This window comes from Oncorhynchus mykiss, chromosome 6 (assembly GCF_057628025.1).
Source record: "Oncorhynchus mykiss isolate SJ-2025 chromosome 6, ASM5762802v1, whole genome shotgun sequence".
Taxonomy (NCBI): Eukaryota; Metazoa; Chordata; class Actinopteri; order Salmoniformes; family Salmonidae; genus Oncorhynchus; species Oncorhynchus mykiss.
Window position 1 is genome coordinate 28,393,066 of NC_143027.1, and position 18,595 is coordinate 28,411,660.

The 18,595-nt window shown below is 43.6% G+C and overlaps 1 protein-coding gene across 22 annotated transcripts in view; it reads right to left on the reverse strand.

Moving 5' to 3' along the window:
• Positions 1-18,595, reverse strand: part of LOC110525662 (vinexin) — a 60,855-nt gene that overhangs the window by 11,020 nt on the left and 31,240 nt on the right. For 16 of the 22 annotated variants that reach the window (XR_016496594.1, XR_016496592.1, XR_016496591.1 and 13 more), the window contains exons 5-13: positions 15,663-15,799; positions 15,461-15,524; positions 11,205-11,240; positions 11,021-11,102; positions 10,541-10,655; positions 7,632-7,760; positions 4,507-4,617; positions 2,186-2,244; positions 644-732 (exon numbers count right to left, since the gene is read on the reverse strand). Coding sequence is in view for 8 of the 22 variants with exons in the window: in XM_090237486.1 (XP_090093612.1) it covers positions 644-732; positions 2,186-2,244; positions 4,507-4,617; positions 7,632-7,760; positions 10,541-10,655; positions 11,021-11,102; positions 11,205-11,240; positions 15,461-15,524; positions 15,663-15,799 (822 nt within the window). In the remaining 14 variants the exon portion in view is untranslated. The remainder of the gene's footprint in view (positions 1-643; positions 733-2,185; positions 2,245-4,506; positions 4,618-7,631; positions 7,761-10,540; positions 10,656-11,020; positions 11,103-11,204; positions 11,241-15,460; positions 15,525-15,662; positions 15,800-18,595) is intronic. The other 6 variants (XR_016496599.1, XR_016496600.1, XR_016496597.1 and 3 more) reach the window with 1 other exon arrangement.

An 18,595-nucleotide genomic window follows, 5' to 3' on the forward strand; every position in this document is an offset into this window, starting at 1 on the left:
TGATCCTCTACACTGGGGCCCCACATGGGTGAGTGCTCAGCCCCCTCCTGTACTCCTTGTTCACCCATGACTGCGTGGCCAAGCACACCTCCAACTCAGTCATCAAGATTGCAGATAACACAACACTAGTAGGCTTGATTACCAACAATGACGAGACAGCCTACAGGGAGGAGGTGAGGGCTCCGGGAGTGTGGTGCCTGGAAAACAACCTCTCACTCAACGTCAACAATCAAAAGGAGATGATCGTGGACTTCAGGAAACAGCAGAGGGTACACTGTTTTCTATACTCTTCTACGGTATCTCACTCACTTAATAATGTTTACATATCTCACATTACTCATCTATATGTATATACTGTATTCTATACCTTAGTCCGTTCCGCTCTGACATCGCTCGTCCATATGTATATACTGTAGTCTTAATTCCTACTTAGATGTGTGTATTGGGTATATGTTTAATTGGTTAGATATTACTTGTTAGAAATTACTCCACTGTCGGAGCTAGAAGCACAAGCATTTCGCTACACCCGCAATAACATCTGCTAATCTCGTGTGTGTGTGACCAATCAAATTTGATTTGAGTGGCGTAGCCATAGCACCACTCTTTCTGAATGCTTGGATCCAGGATCAACTCCTAATCTTACCATGTGTGGGACTGAGGGTTGCCCTCTGAGCAACAGCTGATGTGGGGACAATGGGACAATGGAGAGGTTGCTTTGAATCAGTCAAGGAGCTGGAAAAAAAAAGATAGCATGTTTACTTTATGACTGTATGCTCCCACAAACTCCTGTCAATTAGATTTTTCCAAATCTTAACAGCCCACATGGTGGAGCTCCACACAATATGAGAGGACAGAGTGCTGTGTGCTGCAGTATACACATTTGCCATGCAGACTTGGCCTCTGGCCACAGCTGATGGTTTGCATGTAAAGATCAAATAAACAGGAAACAGATGCAGAATCAGATGACTCAAGCGTGAGAGAGGAGACTCTGGGGACCTTATGTCTTTGGAAAGAACTTTTAAGCATCATCATAATCACTGACATTATTACCATGTTGAAATGACAGGGAAACTTCATCCAAAACATAACAGCGTGAGCAAATCAGTGTCATTATTAAAACAAACATATCTGAGAAAGTGCATTAGGTCGCTGGGCTAAAACATATGTTTAGCAAACAACAACTAGGAGAAAAACCTTTATTCTGAAGGATATTTTTAGAAAGTCACAAGATTTGATTTTTTTCACCTTTTAGAAACTGTTTTGTTCCAGGTCACTGTAGAATGGTTATTTCACATGCCCGCAAAAATGTATTGACTGCAATAATTTGATTTGTAGTTTGAGACTTGCTTCATCTGTCTGCACTGGTTATCAAGCCATGGTCTATAGACTCTTCAATGACCAATCTGTCAGTGCACAGACACAGAGACAAGCCACTGGGAACAGACGTCAATTCCACGTTGGTTCAGCGTAATTTTTTGAAATGTGGAAACAACGTTGATTCAACTAATGTGTGCCGATTGGGTTTCACCGTTTAGTACCAAGACAACAGCAATCCAAATGGTTGTGAGCAGTCTTGTAGATGCTTCGTCATTGAAAACAGTCATTCAACTCTAATGACCAAGTAAAAGTTTCAATGCCATTGACGTGGATCTTATAGAAACAACAGGTGGATTTGTTACTCATAGACAAGTGGTATGAGGTGTCAGAAATGTGTTGCCTTTGTGGGACAATAAAGTTGTAAAATACTTTCATGGTCTGAAAACAAAGCACAGTTTCTGTCAGAGACCAACTGGCAGATCTTTGCCTCCCCAAAAATATTTCTGGATGAAAAAAAACGAACAAGAATGATTTGAGAGAGGCTAAAATATTTGCGGAGTAAATATCTCCTCTGTTATGAACAGATTTGTCAGAGCAAATTAAATAATAGTGTGTGAATTACATGGTTTTGAGGACACACATCAGTAACTATAGGAGCAGTATACAACAATGAACAGTATAATAACTGTTTCCTGTATCAACAACAATCCCTGCACATATTTCACAACAACAAGTGATACAGCTCAACCAATGACCTACCCTGTAGAACTTGAGACATCATTTTACTGTTTGGGATAAAAACCATTGTACATACAATCACACCAACACACAGAGCCACAACTTTGTGCAGACCTGACCCATAACTCACCTGTTGTCCTGTGTTGTCCCTGTCCCTGCAGCAGTTCCTGGATCAGCATTTCTGGCACCCTGGAAGCAGAAATCACATTAAAGGCTGTTGTTCTCTATTGAAGGAAATCTCAGATACTTAGACAGAGCAGAGGTGGTGACCACTCCCAAAGGAGCCAGAGGAAGACAGAACTCCCCTGGGTCCTACACTCCTTTGAATACATTGATAAAATTGATAATGGTATTTTTATCTGGGGGGGGGGCATATGATTTGAGTCAGACACATCCAAGTGCAAGGCAGGCAGGCATGTCCTGGGGGGTTGAGTAAGGTCACAGGGCAGAGTCAGGGTTGGCATGCAGGATTGTCTGTCTCAAACAGTTCTCAGGAGGGGAGATGCTCCACAGCTGGAAGGGACTATCATCAACAACAGATAGACTAGTCAATTGAAACTAGGTGAAGGTTCTGGTATAGAATTGGGGAAGTCTTATTACTGTATTGCAACAAAGAAAAGTGATGATGCTGTCTGTGGATAAGCCCTGCTTATGATAACATGGATTTATGATATTGACTTACAGTGCCTTGCGAAAGTATTCGGCCCCCTTGAACTTTGCGACCTTTTGCCACATTTCAGGCTTCAAACATAAAGATATAAAACTGTATTTTTTTGTGAAGAATCAACAACAAGTGGGACACAATCATGAAGTGGAACGACATTTATTGGATATTTCAAACGTTTTTAACAAATCAAAAACTGAAAAATTGGGCGTGCAAAATTATTCAGCCCCTTTACTTTCAGTGCAGCAAACTCTCTCCAGAAGTTCAGTGAGGATCTCTGAATGATCCAATGTTGACCTAAATGACTAATGATGATAAATACAATCCACCTGTGTGTAATCAAGTCTCCGTATAAATGCACCTGCACTGTGATAGTCTCAGAGGTCCGTTAAAAGCGCAGAGAGCATCATGAAGAACAAGGAACACACCAGGCAGGTCCGAGATACTGCTGTGAAGAAGTTTAAAGCCGGATTTGGATACAAAAAGATTTCCCAAGCTTTAAACATCCCAAGGAGCACTGTGCAAGCGATAATATTGAAATGGAAGGAGTATCAGACCACTGCAAATCTACCAAGACCTGGCCGTCCCTCTAAACTTTCAGCTCATACAAGGAGAAGACTGATCAGAGATGCAGCCAAGAGGCCCATGATCACTCTGGATGAACTACAGAGATCTACAGCTGAGGTGGGAGACTCTGTCCATAGGACAACAATCAGTCGTATATTGCACAAATCTGGCCTTTATGGAAGAGTGGCAAGAAGAAAGCCATTTCTTAGATATCCATAAAAGGTGCCGTTTAAAGTTTGCCACAAGCCACCTGGGAGACACACCAAACATGTGGAAGAAGGTGCTCTGGTCAGATGAAACCAAACTGAAATGAAATTGAAAATTGAAATGAAAAATTGAACTTTTTGGCAACAATGCAAAACGTTATGTTTGGCGTAAAAGCAACACAGCTCATCACCCTGAACACACCATCCCCACTGTCAAACATGGTGGTGGCAGCATCATGGTTTGGGCCTGCTTTTCTTCAGCAGGGACAGGGAAGATGGTTAAAATTGATGGGAAGATGGATGGAGCCAAATACAGGACCATTCTGGAAGAAAACCTGATGGGAGTCTGCAAAAGACCTGAGACTGGGATTGAGATTTGTCTTCCAACAAGACAATGATCCAAAACATAAAGCAAAATCTACAATGGAATGGTTCAAAAATAAACATATCCAGGTGTTAGAATGGCCAAGTCAAAGTCCAGACCTGAATCCAATCGAGAATCTGTGGAAAGAACTGAAAACTGCTGTTCACAAACGCTCTCCATCCAACCTCACTGAGCTCGAGCTGTTTTGCAAGGAGGAATGGGAAAAATTTTCAGTCTCTCGATGTGCAAAACTGATAGAGACATACCCCAAGCGACTTACAGCTGTAATCGCAGCAAAAGGTGGCGCTACAAAGTATTAACTTAAGGGGGCTGAATAATTTTGCACGCCCAATTTTTCAGTTTTTGATTTGTTAAAAAAGTTTGAAATATCCAATAAATGTCATTCCACTTCATGATTGTGTCCCACTTGTTGTTGATTCTTCACAAACAAATAAGGTTTTATATCTTTATGTTTGAAGCCTGAAATGTGGCAAAAGGTTGCAAAGTTCAAGGGGGCCGAATACTTTCGCAAGGCACTGTATGCATGCAAGTAACCAGACCTCATTGCTAGAGGAGTGAGAGAGGGGTTTACAGGCAGGGTAGCAGGGAGGAGTGTTGCTTCAGCAGAGTCACAAGAAGGGCCTCAGTACCTCACCCCGGCCTCGTCGTGTCTGCTTCTTCTGGGAAAGTCTTCTCTCCAGACCCTGGATGTCTGAGTCCAGCTCAGCCTCAAAACAGTTCAGCTCAGAGAGCAGAGACTCCTGGCCAATGCAGCACAGTGGTTGGAAGGAATTAAAATCAGTCAAATGATACACTATATATACACAAACGTATGTGGACATCCCTTCAAATTTGTGGATTCGACTATTTTAGCCACACCCGTTGCTGACAGGTGTATAAAAATCGAGCACACAGCCATGCAATCTCCATAAACAAACATTGGCCTTACTGAAGAGCTCAGGGACTTTCAGTGTCACTGAGCTCACAGAACGGGACCTCTGAGTGCTGAAGCACGTAGCTCATAATAATAATAATTTGTCTTCGGTTGCAAACACTCACTACCGAGATCCAAACTGTCTCTGGAAACAACGTCAGAGTCCAACGTCACCATTGGACTCTGGAGCAGTTGAGTGATGAATCACACTTCATCTGGCAGTCCGAGGTACGAACCTGAATTTGGCGGATGCCAGGAGAACGCTGCCTGCTCGAATGCGTAGTGCCAAATGTAAAGTTTGGTGGAGGAGGAATAATGGTCTGTGGCTGTTTTTCATGGTTTGGGCTAGGCCCATTTGTTTCAGTGAAGGGAAATCTTAATGCTACAGCCTCCATAATAAGCTGTGGACCAGATCTGGAACTGGGTCAATACGGACCGCAGGTCCCAAAAAAAGTCTACAAAAATATATATACAGTACCAGTCAAAAGTTTGGACACACCTACTCATTAATTTTTTATATTTTCTACATTGTAGAATAATAGTGAAGACATCAAAATGATGAAATAACACATGGAATCATGTAGTAACCAACAAAGTGTTTTATACAAACCAAAATATATTTTATATTTGAGATTCTTTAGAGTAGCCACTAATTCCTTGATTACCACTTTGCACCCTCTTGGCATTCTATCAACAAGCTTCACCTGGAATGATTTTCCAACAGTCTTGAAGGAATACCCACATATAGTGAGCACTTGTTGGCTTCTTTTCCTTCACTCTGTGGTCCAACTATCTCAATTGGGTGATTGTGGAGTCCAGGTCATCTGATGCAGCACCATCACTCTCCTTTTTGGTCAAATAGCCCTTACACAGCCTGGAGGTGTGTTGGGTCATTGTCCTGTTGAAAACATATGATAGTCCCACTAAGTGCAAACCAGATGGGATGGCGTATTGCTGCAGAATGATGTGGTAGCCATGCTGGTTACGTGTGCCTTGAATTCTAAATAAATCACAGAGTGTCACCATCAAAGCACCCCCAAATCTCCTCCATGCATCATGTTGGGATCTACACATACAGATATAATCCATTCACCTACTCCGCATCTCAAAAGACACAGCGGTGGAATCAAAATCTCAAATTTGGACTCATCAGACCAAATTACAGATTTCCACCAGTCTAATGTCCATTTCTCATGTTTCTTGGACCAAGCAAGTCTCTTCTTATTGGTGTCCTTTAGTAGTGGTTTCTTTGAAGCAATTCAACCATGAAGGCTTGATTCACACAGTCTCCTCTGAACAGTTGATGTTGATGTGTCTGTTACTTGAACTCCAAGCATTTATTTGGGACGCAATCTGAGGTGCAGTTAACTCTAATGAACATATCCTCTGCAGCAGAGGTAACTCTGGGTCTTCCTTTCCTATGGTGGTCTTCATGAGAGCCAATTTCATCATAGCGCTTAATGGTTTTTGTGACTGCACTTGAAGAAACTTGAAGAAACAAATAATAATAATGTTCCTCATTGACTGACCTTCATGTCTTAAAGTAATGATGGAATGTTGTTTATTTTTGCTTATTTGAGCTGTTCTTGCCATATTATGGACTTGGTATTTTACCAAATAGGTCTATCTTCTGTATACCACCCCTACCTTGTCACAACACTACTGACTTGCTCAAACACATTAAGAAGGAAAGAAATTCCACAAATTAATTTGGCACACCATTTAACAAGGCACACCTGTTAATTGAAATGCATTCCAGGTGACTACTTAATGAAGCTGGTTGTGAGAATTCCAAGAGTGTGTAAAGCTGTCATCAAGGCAAGGTGTGGCTACTTTGAAGAATCTCAAATATAACACGTTTTTGGTTACTACATTATTCCATATGTGTTATTTCATAGTTGTCTTCACTATTTTCTACAATGTAGAAAATAGTAAAAAAATTATGAAAATGAGTAGATGTGTCTAAACTTTTGACTGCTGCTGTATATATTTTTTAGTCAGTCTGTGTTTCGACCGCTAGTATATAAACACACATAAGACATGGAAGAATGCATAGAATTGCAGGAAATTAGCTTTAAAACAGCAACAACAAAAACATCTCTGCCCAATGCAAAATGTGTAGTATTGCAAGAAATTAGCTTTACAACTGCAACATTTTCTCTCTGCCAACAAGATGAGTGTGAACAGTTGGGGTCGTATGGGTTGCGAGGTGGGGACCTTTGCCACCTAGGACATTTCGGTGACCGGACCTTCTCAAATAGTACTTGAGTACCCCTGTGGTACAGCATACAATGACATTTCAGATGAGTCTGTGCTTCCAACTTTGTGGCAACAGTTTGGGGAAGGCCTTTTCTTGCACAAAGTGAGTTCCATACAGAAATGGTTTGTCGAGATCAGTGTAGAAAAACATGACTGGCCTGCACAGAGCCCTGACCTCAAATTGGAAGGACGACTGTGAGCCAGGCCTAATGGCCCAACATCAGTGCCTGACCTCACTAATGCTCTTGTGGCTGAATGGAAGTAAGTCCCTGCAGCAATGTTCCAACATCTAGTGGAAAGCCTTCGCAGAAGGATGGAAGCTGTTATAGCAGCAAAGGGGGACCACCTCCATATTAATGCACATGATTTTGGAATGATAAGTTCGACGAGCAGGTGTCCACATACGTTTGGTCATGTAGTGTACCACTGAATACAGTAATTCTCCAAAACATTGTTGTCTCCATAGTTGTATAATCCTGGTAAGATTCTTTCCTTATTCTTTGCTAGCTCATTAAAACAATCATTGCACTTGGCCATCAAGGTCAAGGTTATGACAGCTATCATATCACTGTGAGCACTCACCTCGAAGGCGGATGGCTTAGACGGCTTCTCTATGGGGGACCAGGGTTCCTCTGTGGGTCTGTGCTGGGGCGGCTGCTGGGACGGCTGTAGTGGATGCGGCTGGGGCTTCTGCACCGGCTGACCCTGAGGCTGGGAAACAAACAAAGACTTTGAACACACAGTCAGACAGGGAGAACAGATTTTGTCAGTTGGTTATAGTAGACGTATCAATCAGTAAACTGACTGTAGAGGTTGCATCCTTATAGGTTACTTATAGCCCTAGCATTTCATCCAACTGGGTCACTTCGTTTACACTTCATCCACAATTTAATAGCCAGATGAAACAGAACTCATTCCCTCATTAAGAAGACATACTGTTTGTCCCAGTTACTGACACCAGAAATAATTGCATCAAGCTACACTCTTTAAAAAACCTTCAACTTCCTAACTCTTTTTCATGTTCCTTGAAATACCTTGGCAGAGTGAGATCCAGTTATAGCCAAAGTATTCTCTCAGACAGTAGTTATCACCGGAATCACAGGCCATGATGTCACTTAGGAGTGTAGCAATTGATATGGTCTGTGTTCTCTGATTCTCTGTACACAGGCAGGCCTGGTCTAAGGAGAGAAGTTGCTGGAGGTAGAAGATGTACCTAACCACAGATCTAGGATCAGATTACACTACTGTACCGCCACTCTTAACTTTAACCATTAGGGGGTTAAAAATAGGCCGTGGCTGCGGAACCATAGATAAGCGCCCTGTTCTGAAGACAAAGAAATTCTTCGGTTGGAAAATGATTGAAGATTTATGATAAAAGCATCCTAAAGATTGATTCTATACATCGTTTGACATGTTTCTACGAACTGTAATATTACTTTTCTTCTGAACTTTCGCCTGGACTTGCCAGCGCATTGTGAGTTTGGATTTGTGAACTGAACGCGCAAACAAAAAGGACGTATTTGGACATAAATGATGGACTTTATCGAACAAATCAAGCATTTATTGTGGAACTGGGATTCCTGGGAGTGCATTCTGATGAAGATCAAAGGTAAGTGAATATTTATAACGCTATTTCTGACTTCTGTTGACTCCAACATGGCGGATATCTGTATGGCTTGATTTGTTGTCTGAGCGCCGTACCTAGATTATTGCATGGTGTGCTTTTTCCGTAAAGTTTTTTTGAAATCTGACACAGCGGTTGCATTAAGGAGAAGAATATATCTAATTCGGTGCATAACCCTTGTTTATGATTACTATTTCTGTAAATTGATGTGGCTCTCTGCAAAATCACCGGATGTTTTGGAAGCAAAACGTTACTGAACGTAACGCGCCAATGTAAACTGAGATTTTTTTTATATAAATATGCACTTTATCGAACAAAACACACATGTATTGTATAACATGAAGTCCTATGAGTGTCATCTGATGAAGATAAGGTTAATGATTAATTTCTCTATTTGTGCTTTTTGTGACTCCTCTCTTTGGCTGGAAAAATGGCTGTGTTTTTCTGTGACTAGGTGCTGACCTAACAATCGTTTGGTGTGCTTTCGCTGTAAAGCCTTTTTGAAATTGGACACTGTGGTGGGATTAACAACAAGTTTCTTTAAAATGGTGTAAAATACTTTTATGTTTGAGGTATTTTAATTATGAGATTTGTTGTTTTTAATTTGGCACCCTGCACTTTCACTGGCTGTTGTTGTAAGCCATAAGAAGTTAACTGTAGCATACCTGTGGTTTGTTTCAATCAAAGTACATATTTTTTTGGTCGGCACTCTTGAGTTGTGGCTGCATGAAAGAAAAACAAGCACCTTTTGCCAGAGTAGCTTCGGGACCTTTAAGCTCCGAAAAAGAAAATAAAAAAACCTGGGTCCAGAAAAAAATCTGACCCTGTATCAGTGAGTTGACTTTTACCTAATCTAGAGGAATCCAAGCTATGACCTCCAGAGGAAATGCAATAAGCCTCCACGCTGTGAAGCATTACACACCACAAGAGGTTAACAGGCATAATCAGTATCACAAGACGCCTGGCCCCGTGGGGGACTCTGTGGCAGATTGGAAACAAAGCTTTATTTTCTTCCCATTATGAGACGCCGGGCTCAATTTGCACCAGATCTGGGACGTGGTGACAAGAGCCATTCAAAACTTCAGCCCAGACAAACACAGTCCACTCTAAATCATTCAAGATATTTTAACAGACATTCAGTGCTCACAGGGCCTCACACTCACACACACAAACATGTATGGGCAGTTAAAAGAGTTACCTTATTTATTTTAGTAAGATAATAAATTACCCAGGGAACACATGCATCACAAACAGCAATACTAACACTGTTGACCACCCGGTAGTTCACGGCAGTTCATGGTAAACAAACACTTTCTTCATGTTATTTTGCTTGTTCCAAAAAATTCTCGCAATTAAGAAGGAAACCGGAAATACACCTGGTGTGGGTGTGCCATTGTACCAGTGACCGCATTAACAAGTTCCTGAATACCTGGCGTGAGATGCTTGATTGATTGAATTCATTAGATCATTAAAAGTCGTAGCTTGAGACATTACATACATTAAAAATGAACATAAAAACGCCTGGAGTCTTATTTTCATTGTGCTTTCAGCTGAGAGGCATTCCAGGGTATTGACACAAACTAATCCTCATAGGAAAAAGATTAGGTGAACGCTGTTACAAGTAGCTCTTGAGGGCAGCCCACCCCCACACTAGTGAATACAGCACATAGTTCTGAGGCTAAGCCACAACTCTTTTGAAAACTTCAATGAAAAACAAGTTGTTTTACAATCAGCAATTTTGAATCTAACTTCAAGAAAATATGTGCAACAGTGCTACCGTTCAGCAGAAACACTATGTCCAGGTGCCATCTAAATTCCAGTGTGTAGTAATGCTGCATGTTAAATTAAAAAGGGTGTGAGGCTTTACCTGACTCTGGACCTCTGATGTGGTGCTCTGTCCAGGCTCAAAGTCAAATATGCTCCTGGGCTGTGGAGGGTGCCCCCATCGGTCTGAAAGCGTATCTTTAACCCCCAGCTCACTCCTGAAACACAATCCCCAACATACACGCAAACAACTTAAATCATGGATTCATTGTCAGTGCCTGTAGGAACAGATCCAAACTTGTCTATCCGGCACTTGTTTTCATCTCTCCCCCAACTCCTTGCATTTGGACTGGGTTAGAATTCACACATATAGCCATTCACCCAAGTTGCATGTACCTCGTGTTTCAATTTCAGTTTCAATTTCAACAATGACTGATCACATGCATCTGGTGTGCTGTGAACTTAGTCATGGTTATACAGTAGTAGAAACAAACACATCTTAACATTCTCAACAGGAATTCTACTGTTGTTTTAAATAAGGAGGTTGAACATGAACTCGCACAGTCGCCTTCATCAGTCTCACCAGTCAGGGAGGGCTCCATAATTGTCCATATGGGTCAGAGTCTCCTGCCCACTGGCTGAGTCAGCAGCGAGGGCCCGGCTCCCTTAAGATCAGTAGAAATGAGTGTTAGGAAATACTGGTCATCTAAATAGAGTAGATTTGTTACAGTTCAGAACATGAAACCTGATATTTCCTTTGCACTCACTTTCAGCAGACCATCGCTCAGAGTCCTCGTCAGTTTCTATCAAAAGGGCAAAGACAAAGAGAAACAGGGATTTAGATAACAGTAATCATAGTAAGCCCTCCCCCCATTGAGAGGAGGTCTGTAACATGTACACTGGGAGTCGGGAAACAAGTTCAGGGAGTGACGTTTAATAATAAATAACATAAGGAACAAACAAGAAACATTAGTAGCGTACAGACATGAAACACAGAACAGAAACAATATTATATATTTAACCTTTATTTAACTAGGCAAGCCAGTTAGGAACAAATTCTTATTTACAATGACGGCCTACACCGGCCAAACCTGGGCGACGCTGGGTCAATTGTGCTGCGCCCTATGGGACTCCCAATCACAGCCGGTTGTGATACAGCCTAGATTCAAACCAGGGTGTCTGCAGTGACGCCTCTACCACTGAAATGCAGTGCCTTAGACTGCTGCGCCACTCGGGAGCCCCAAATAACGCCTAGGGAAAGAACCAAAAGGAGAGACATACAGTGGGGAGAACAAGTATTTGATACACTGCCAATTTCATACTTACAAAGCATGTAGAGGTCTGTCATTTTTTATCATAGGTACACTTCAACTGTGAGAAGGGAATCTAAAACAAAAATCCAGAAAATCACACAATTATTTTTAAGTAATGAATTTGCATTTTATTGCATGACATAAGTATTTGATACATCAGAAAAGCAGAACTTTATATTTGGTACAGAAACCTTTGTTTGCAATTACAGAGATCATACGTTTCCTTTAGTTCTCCAGATCCTTCAGGTTTCGGGGCTGTCGCTGGGCAATGCGGACTTTCAGCTCCCTCCAAAGATTTTCTATTGGTTAGAGGTCTGGAGACTGGCTAGGCCACTCCAGGACCTTGAGATGCTTCTTACGGAGCCATTCCTTAGTTGCCCTGGCTGTGTGTTTCGGGTCGTTGTCATGCTGGAAGACCCAGCCATGACCCATCTTCAATACTCTTACTGAGGGAAGGAGGTTGTTGGCCAAGATTTTGCAATACATGGGCCCCATCCATCCTCCCCTCAATACGATGCAGTCATCCTTTCCCCTTTGCAGAAAAGCATCCCCAAAGAATGATATTTCCACCTCCATGCTTCACGGTTGGGATGGTGTTCTTGGGGTTGTACTCATCCTTCTTCTTCCTCCAAACACGGCGAGTGGAGTTTAGACCAAAAAGCTCTATTTCTGTCTCATCAGACCACATGACCTTCTCCCATTCCTCCTCTGGATCATCCAGATGGTCATTGGGAAACTTCAGACGGGCCTGGACATGTGCCGGCTTGAGCAGGGGGACCTTGCGTGCGCTGCAGGATTTTAATCCATGATGGTGTAGTGTGTTACTAATGGTTGTCTTTGAGACTGTGGTCCCAACTCTCTTCAGGTCATTGACCAGGTCCTGCCGTGTAGTTCTGGGCTGATCCCTCACCTTCCTCATGATCATTGATGCCCCACGAGGTGAGATCTTGCATGGAGCCCCAGACTGAGGGTGATTGACCGTCATCTTGAACTTCTTCCATTTTCTAATATTGCGCCAACAGTTGTTGCCTTCTCACCAAGCTGCTTGCCTATTGTCCTGTAGCCCATCCCAGCCTTGTGCAGGTCTACAATTTTAACCCTGATGTCCTTACACAGCTCTCTGGTCTTGGCCATTGTGGAGAGGTTGGAGTCTGTTTGATTGAGTGTGTGGACAGGTGTCTTTTATACAGGTAACGAGTTCAAACAGGTGCAGTTAATACAGGTAATGAGTGGAGAACAGGAGGGCTTCTTAAGGAGAGCCGGAATTCTTACTGGTTGGTAGGTGATCAAATACTTATGTCATGCAATAAAATGCAAATACATTTCTTAAAAATCATACAATGTGATTTTCTGGATTTTTGTTTTAGATTCCGTCTCACAGTTGAAGTGTACCTATGATAAAACATTACAGACCTCTACATGCTTTGTAAGTAGAAAACCTTCAAAATCGGCAGTGTATCAAATACTTGTTCTCCCCACTGTATATAGTGAAGGTAATCAGGCAGGTGATTGAGTCCAGGTGAGTCTGATGATGCGCTGATGCGCGTAATGATGGTGACAGGTGTGTGTAATAATGAGCAGCCTGATGACCTCAAGTGCCAGAGAGGGAGTATACATGATAGTACCTCCCCCCTAATGAGCAGCTCCAGCTGCAGGACGCCGACCAGAGGGACGGTCCCGAGGAGCAGGCCGGACACTTCTGCCGAGGCGCGGGCACCTGTCGAGCCGGCCGAAGCGCGGGAACCTGACGAGCCGGCCGAGGCGCGGGAACTGGGAACCTGACGAACAGGCCAGGGGAAGCTGACGAACCGGCCAGGGGAAGCTGACGAACCGGCCAGGGGAAGCTGACGAACCGGCCAGGGGAAGCTGACGAGCAGGGCCGAGGCGCGGGAAGCTGACGACCTGGCCCGAGGCGGGGGAGCCCGACGTGACGAACCGTCCCGAGGCGGGGGAGCCCGACGAACCGTCCCGAGGCGGGGGAGCCCGACGAACCGGGCCGAGGCGGGGGAGCCCGACGAACCGGGCCGAGGCGGGGGAGCCCGACAAACCGGGCCGAGGCGGGGGAGCCCGACAAACCGGGCCGAGGCGGGGGAGCCCGACAAACCGGGCCGAGGCGGGGGAGCCCGACAAACCGGGCCGAGGCGGGGGAGCCCGACAAACCGGGCCGAGGCGGGGGAGCCCGACAAACCGGGCCGAGGCGGGGGAGCCCGACAAACCGGCCGAGGCGGGGGAGCCCGACAAACTGGCCGAGGCGGGGGATCCTGAGGCATTGGAGCCTGCCGAGCCAACCAAATCTTGTGAACCTGACGAGCCAGCTGAGGCATCCTCGGTAGACTCGGCAACGGGTCATCTACACTCACAAAAAAAACACACAAAAAAATCTCCCTGATGCTCCCCTTTGGTGAGGCGTTATTCTGTCACGTGTACACTGGGAGTCGGGAAGCAAGTTCAGGGAGTGACTCTTAATAATAAATAACACAAGGAACAAAACAAGAAACATGAGTAGCATTCAGACATGAAACAATAATGCCTAGGAAAAGAACCAAAGGGAGTGACATATATAGGGAAGGTAATCAGGCAAGTGATTGAGTCCAGATGAGTCTATTGATGCGCTGATATGCGTAACAATGGTGACAGGTGTGCGTAATAATGAGCAGCCTGATGAACTCGAGCACCGTAGAGGGAGTATACGTGACAAGGTCATGTAGATGAGGAACATCCACCCATTTGCTCTGTTGATTTGTGATCATCTCAAACCTTTAACTCATAATTATGATGCTATATTCTATTCAGTTGTTGCATTCCAATGCCATTATCTTTGATATGTGAGTAGTGCAAATAGTTTGTGGTCTGCCAAAAGAATCCATCACCTGCACAATAATCAGGTTGGTGCCTGATCATACACAATATTACACTCCCACAGTGGTGGGACTGGGCCTCTGAGGAAAGATCAGTAGCGGTGATACCTGTTGGGGTTTAAAAGCCAACTGCCTGGAGAGTGGTGACACCTGAGAATCAGTTTTAAACCAAGATCCATCCTGGAACATTCCGGTCATCTCACCCTGAGTATCACCAAGCATACACATAACCATGAATAGACTACTGATCTACAACTGGAGATAAGGACCGGTATAAAGGAATAGACTACTGATATACAACTGGAGATAAGGACCGGTATAAAGGAATAGACTACTGATATACAACTGCAGATGAGGACCGGTATAAAGGAATAGACTACTGATCTACAACTGCAGATGAGGACCGGTATAAAGGAATAGACTACTGATCTACAACTGGAGATAAGGACCGGTATAAAGGAATCGACTACTGATATACAACTGGAGATAAGGACCGGTATAAAGGAATAGACTACTGATATACAACTGGAGATAAGGACCGGTATAAAGGAATAGACTACTGATATACAACTGCAGATGAGGACCGGTATGAAAGATGTAGGATGGAGTTAGATATGTAGAGAAGTTGGAATGACTGGGTATAGATATCAAAATGGCTTGAGCGTTCTCTCCTCTCCTTGGAATAATCTGCACCCTGGATCAGCTTTCTGGAGGCTGACATTGAGCGTTCTCTCCTCTCCTTGGAATAATCTGCACCCTGGTTCAGCTTTCTGGAGGCTGACATTGACAGAAAGGAATTGTCTGTGTGGGCAGGTGTGTGTGAGAGCAGGGGCGAGGGAGGAGGGGTCATACCTTCTGGCTTCTTGTGGATCTGTCTGAACATGCTCCTGTACCAGTCTTTGGGCTGGTTCACACTCTGGTGTGAGAAAAGGGAAAATGACAAAAACATGTTTGTAGACATAGAAGTTTGTAGACTCAGAAGTTTCAGAGTACATAAATTAGAACATTTTGGCTCCACATAAATGACAACTAGGAGCAGACCAAGGTATCTTACTGATCTGGAGGCGATGGGCATCCCTGTCTCATCCACTGGGCCGATCCCAGAGAATTTGATAAGGCGCTCCTCCCTTGTAGCAGCCCTCCGCGGCAGAGTGGAAGAGCCCCTGGTCTGGACTCCATTAGACAGACCCCCTGTTACAGAGAGAGAGGACAGCACAGGTCTGTTATCAAAGGCAGTTTAAACTGTCCTCATTCTTCTTCTACATTTCAGCTGAGTAACAGTATGAACATTCAAGCTGCCTTCACCATCATTGCCACTGGGTGGCCATAGAGTGCCACTGTGAAATGGAGTTTGATTTAATTTATGAAACACTTTTGTTAATTGTGTGGTTAATATCCTACATCATATCATTTATTTTAGGGTGATAATAACATGATTGTAAAGACTTGATTGAAGCTGGTTATAAAAAAGATCTGTCCTTCAGTGGTACATAAAGCTTTGACACATGAACAAATATTTTAGCACAAGATTCAACCCATGCTCTACTTGGCCTAAACACTGGGAAGAGACTACATCACATACAGTATTAGTCATGTCTCCCTTGAGGGTACTACTTTATATTTTCCATATACAAAAATATTGTATTGTCACACCCTGACCTTTTATTCTCTAATTTGGTTAGGTTGGGGTGTGACTAGGGTGGGTACTCTAGTTTTTCTATTTCTATGTTGGCCTGGTATGGTTCCCAATCAGAGGCAGCTGTCTATCGTTGTCTCTGATTGGGGATCATATTTAGGCAGCATTTTCCCCACTGGGTTTTTGTGAGATCTTGTTTTTTGGTTAGTTGCCTGTGAGCACGCCATTAACTTCACGTTTCGTTTGCTGTTTATATTTTTTGTGAGTTTCATTCTGAATAAACATGTGGAACTCTACGTATGTTGCGCCTTGGTCAGTTAATTCCACAAACGATCGTGACATGTATTTTCAGCATTTTGAAGCTGGTGTACAATACCGAAAGTAAACGACTCAAAAACATAAGTTAATAACTGGAAGCATAGAAAAAGCGCACATAGAACCAATCTACCGCTTCTTAGACTTGCTTTCAATGAGAATGACAGATTTATGACAGATTTATAACAAACCATTTCTTTGTGAATTTGGTCGGTTTGCCCAAAAAGTTACATATTGCAGCTTTAAATTTTTAGGGATAGGGGGCAGCATTTTCACTTTGGATGAATTGCGTGCCCATAGTGAACTGCCTCCTATTCTGTCCCAGATGCTAATATATGCATATTATTATTACTATTGGATAGAAAACACTCTGACGTTTATAAAACTGTTTGAATTATGTCTGTGAGTATAATAGAACTCATATGGCAGGCAAACTTCCAAACAGGAAGTGGAAATTCTGGGTCTGGTTGATTTTCAACTCATCGCCTATTCACATCCCAGTAAGATATGGATCTGTTCGCACTTTCTACGCCTTCCACTAGATGGCAACAGTCAGTAGAACGTGGAATGAAGCCTCTAGTGTGTGGGGCCGGATGGCAGCTATTTGAGTCAGTGGTCTGGGAGAATGCCAGTTCCTGGTCAGGCACATTTCTCATGATATCGCTACACGTTCCATTACTCTGTAGACAAAAACGAATGCTCAGGTTGGAATGTTATTGGATATATACACAGCTCAAAAAAATAATAGGGAACACTAAAATAACACATCCTAGATCTGAATGAATGAAATATTCTTATTAAATACTTGTTTCTTTACATAGTTGAATGTGCTGACAACAAAATCACAAAAATTACCAATGGAAATCAAATTTATCAACCCATGGAGGTCTGGATTTGGAGTCACACTCAAAATTAAAGTGGAAAACCACACTGCAGGCTGATCCAACTTTGATGTAATGTCCTTAAAACAAGTCAAAATGAGGCTCAGTAGTGTGTGTGGCCTCCACGTGCCTGTATGACCTCCCTACAACGCCTGGGCATGCTCCTGATGAGGTGGCGGAGGTCTCATGAGGGATCTCCTCCCAGACCTGGACTAAAGCATCCGCCAACTCCTGGACAGTCTGTGGTGCAACGTGGCGTTGGTGGATGGAGCGAGACATGATGTCCCAGATGTGCTCAATTGGATTCAGGTCTGGGGAACGGGCGGGCCAGTCCATGGCATCAATGCCTTCCTCTTGCAGGAACTCCTGACACACTCCAGCCACATGAGGTCTAGCATTGTCTTGCATTAGGAGGAACCCAGGGCCAACCGCACCAGCATATGGTCTCACAAGGGGTCTGAGGATCTCATCTCGGTACCTAATGGCAGTCAGGCTACCTCTGGCGAGCACATGGAGGGCTGTGCGGCCCCCAAAGAAATGCCACCCCACACCATGACTGACCCACCGCCAAACCAGTCATGCTGGAGGATGTTGCAGGCAGCAGAACGTTCTCCACGGCGTCTCCAGACTCTGTCATGTCTGTCACGTGCTCAGTGTGAACCTGCTTTCATCTGTGAAGAGCACAGGGCGCCAGTGGCGAATTTGCCAATCTTGGTGTTCTCTGGCAAATGCCAAACGTCCTGCACGGTGTTGGGCTGTAAAGCACAACCCCCACCTGTGGACATCGGGCCCTCATACCACCCTCTTGGAGTCTGTTTCTGACCGTTTGAGCAGACACATGCACATTTGTGGCCTGCTGGAGGTCATTTTGCAGGTTTCTGGCAGTGCATGTATTGTGTAACATGATGTCCTATGAGTGCCATCTGATGAAGATTATCAAAGGTTAGTGATTAATTGTATCTCTATTTCTGCTTTTGTGACTATCTTTGGCTGGGAAAAATGGCTGTGTGTTGTTTTGGATTTGGTGGTGATCTAACAAATATATGTTGTGTTTTCGCTGTAAAACATTTAGAAAATTGGACATGATGGGTAGATTAACAAGATGTTTAGCTTTCATTTGCTGTATTAGTCCAATACAGCAAATGAAAGCTAAAC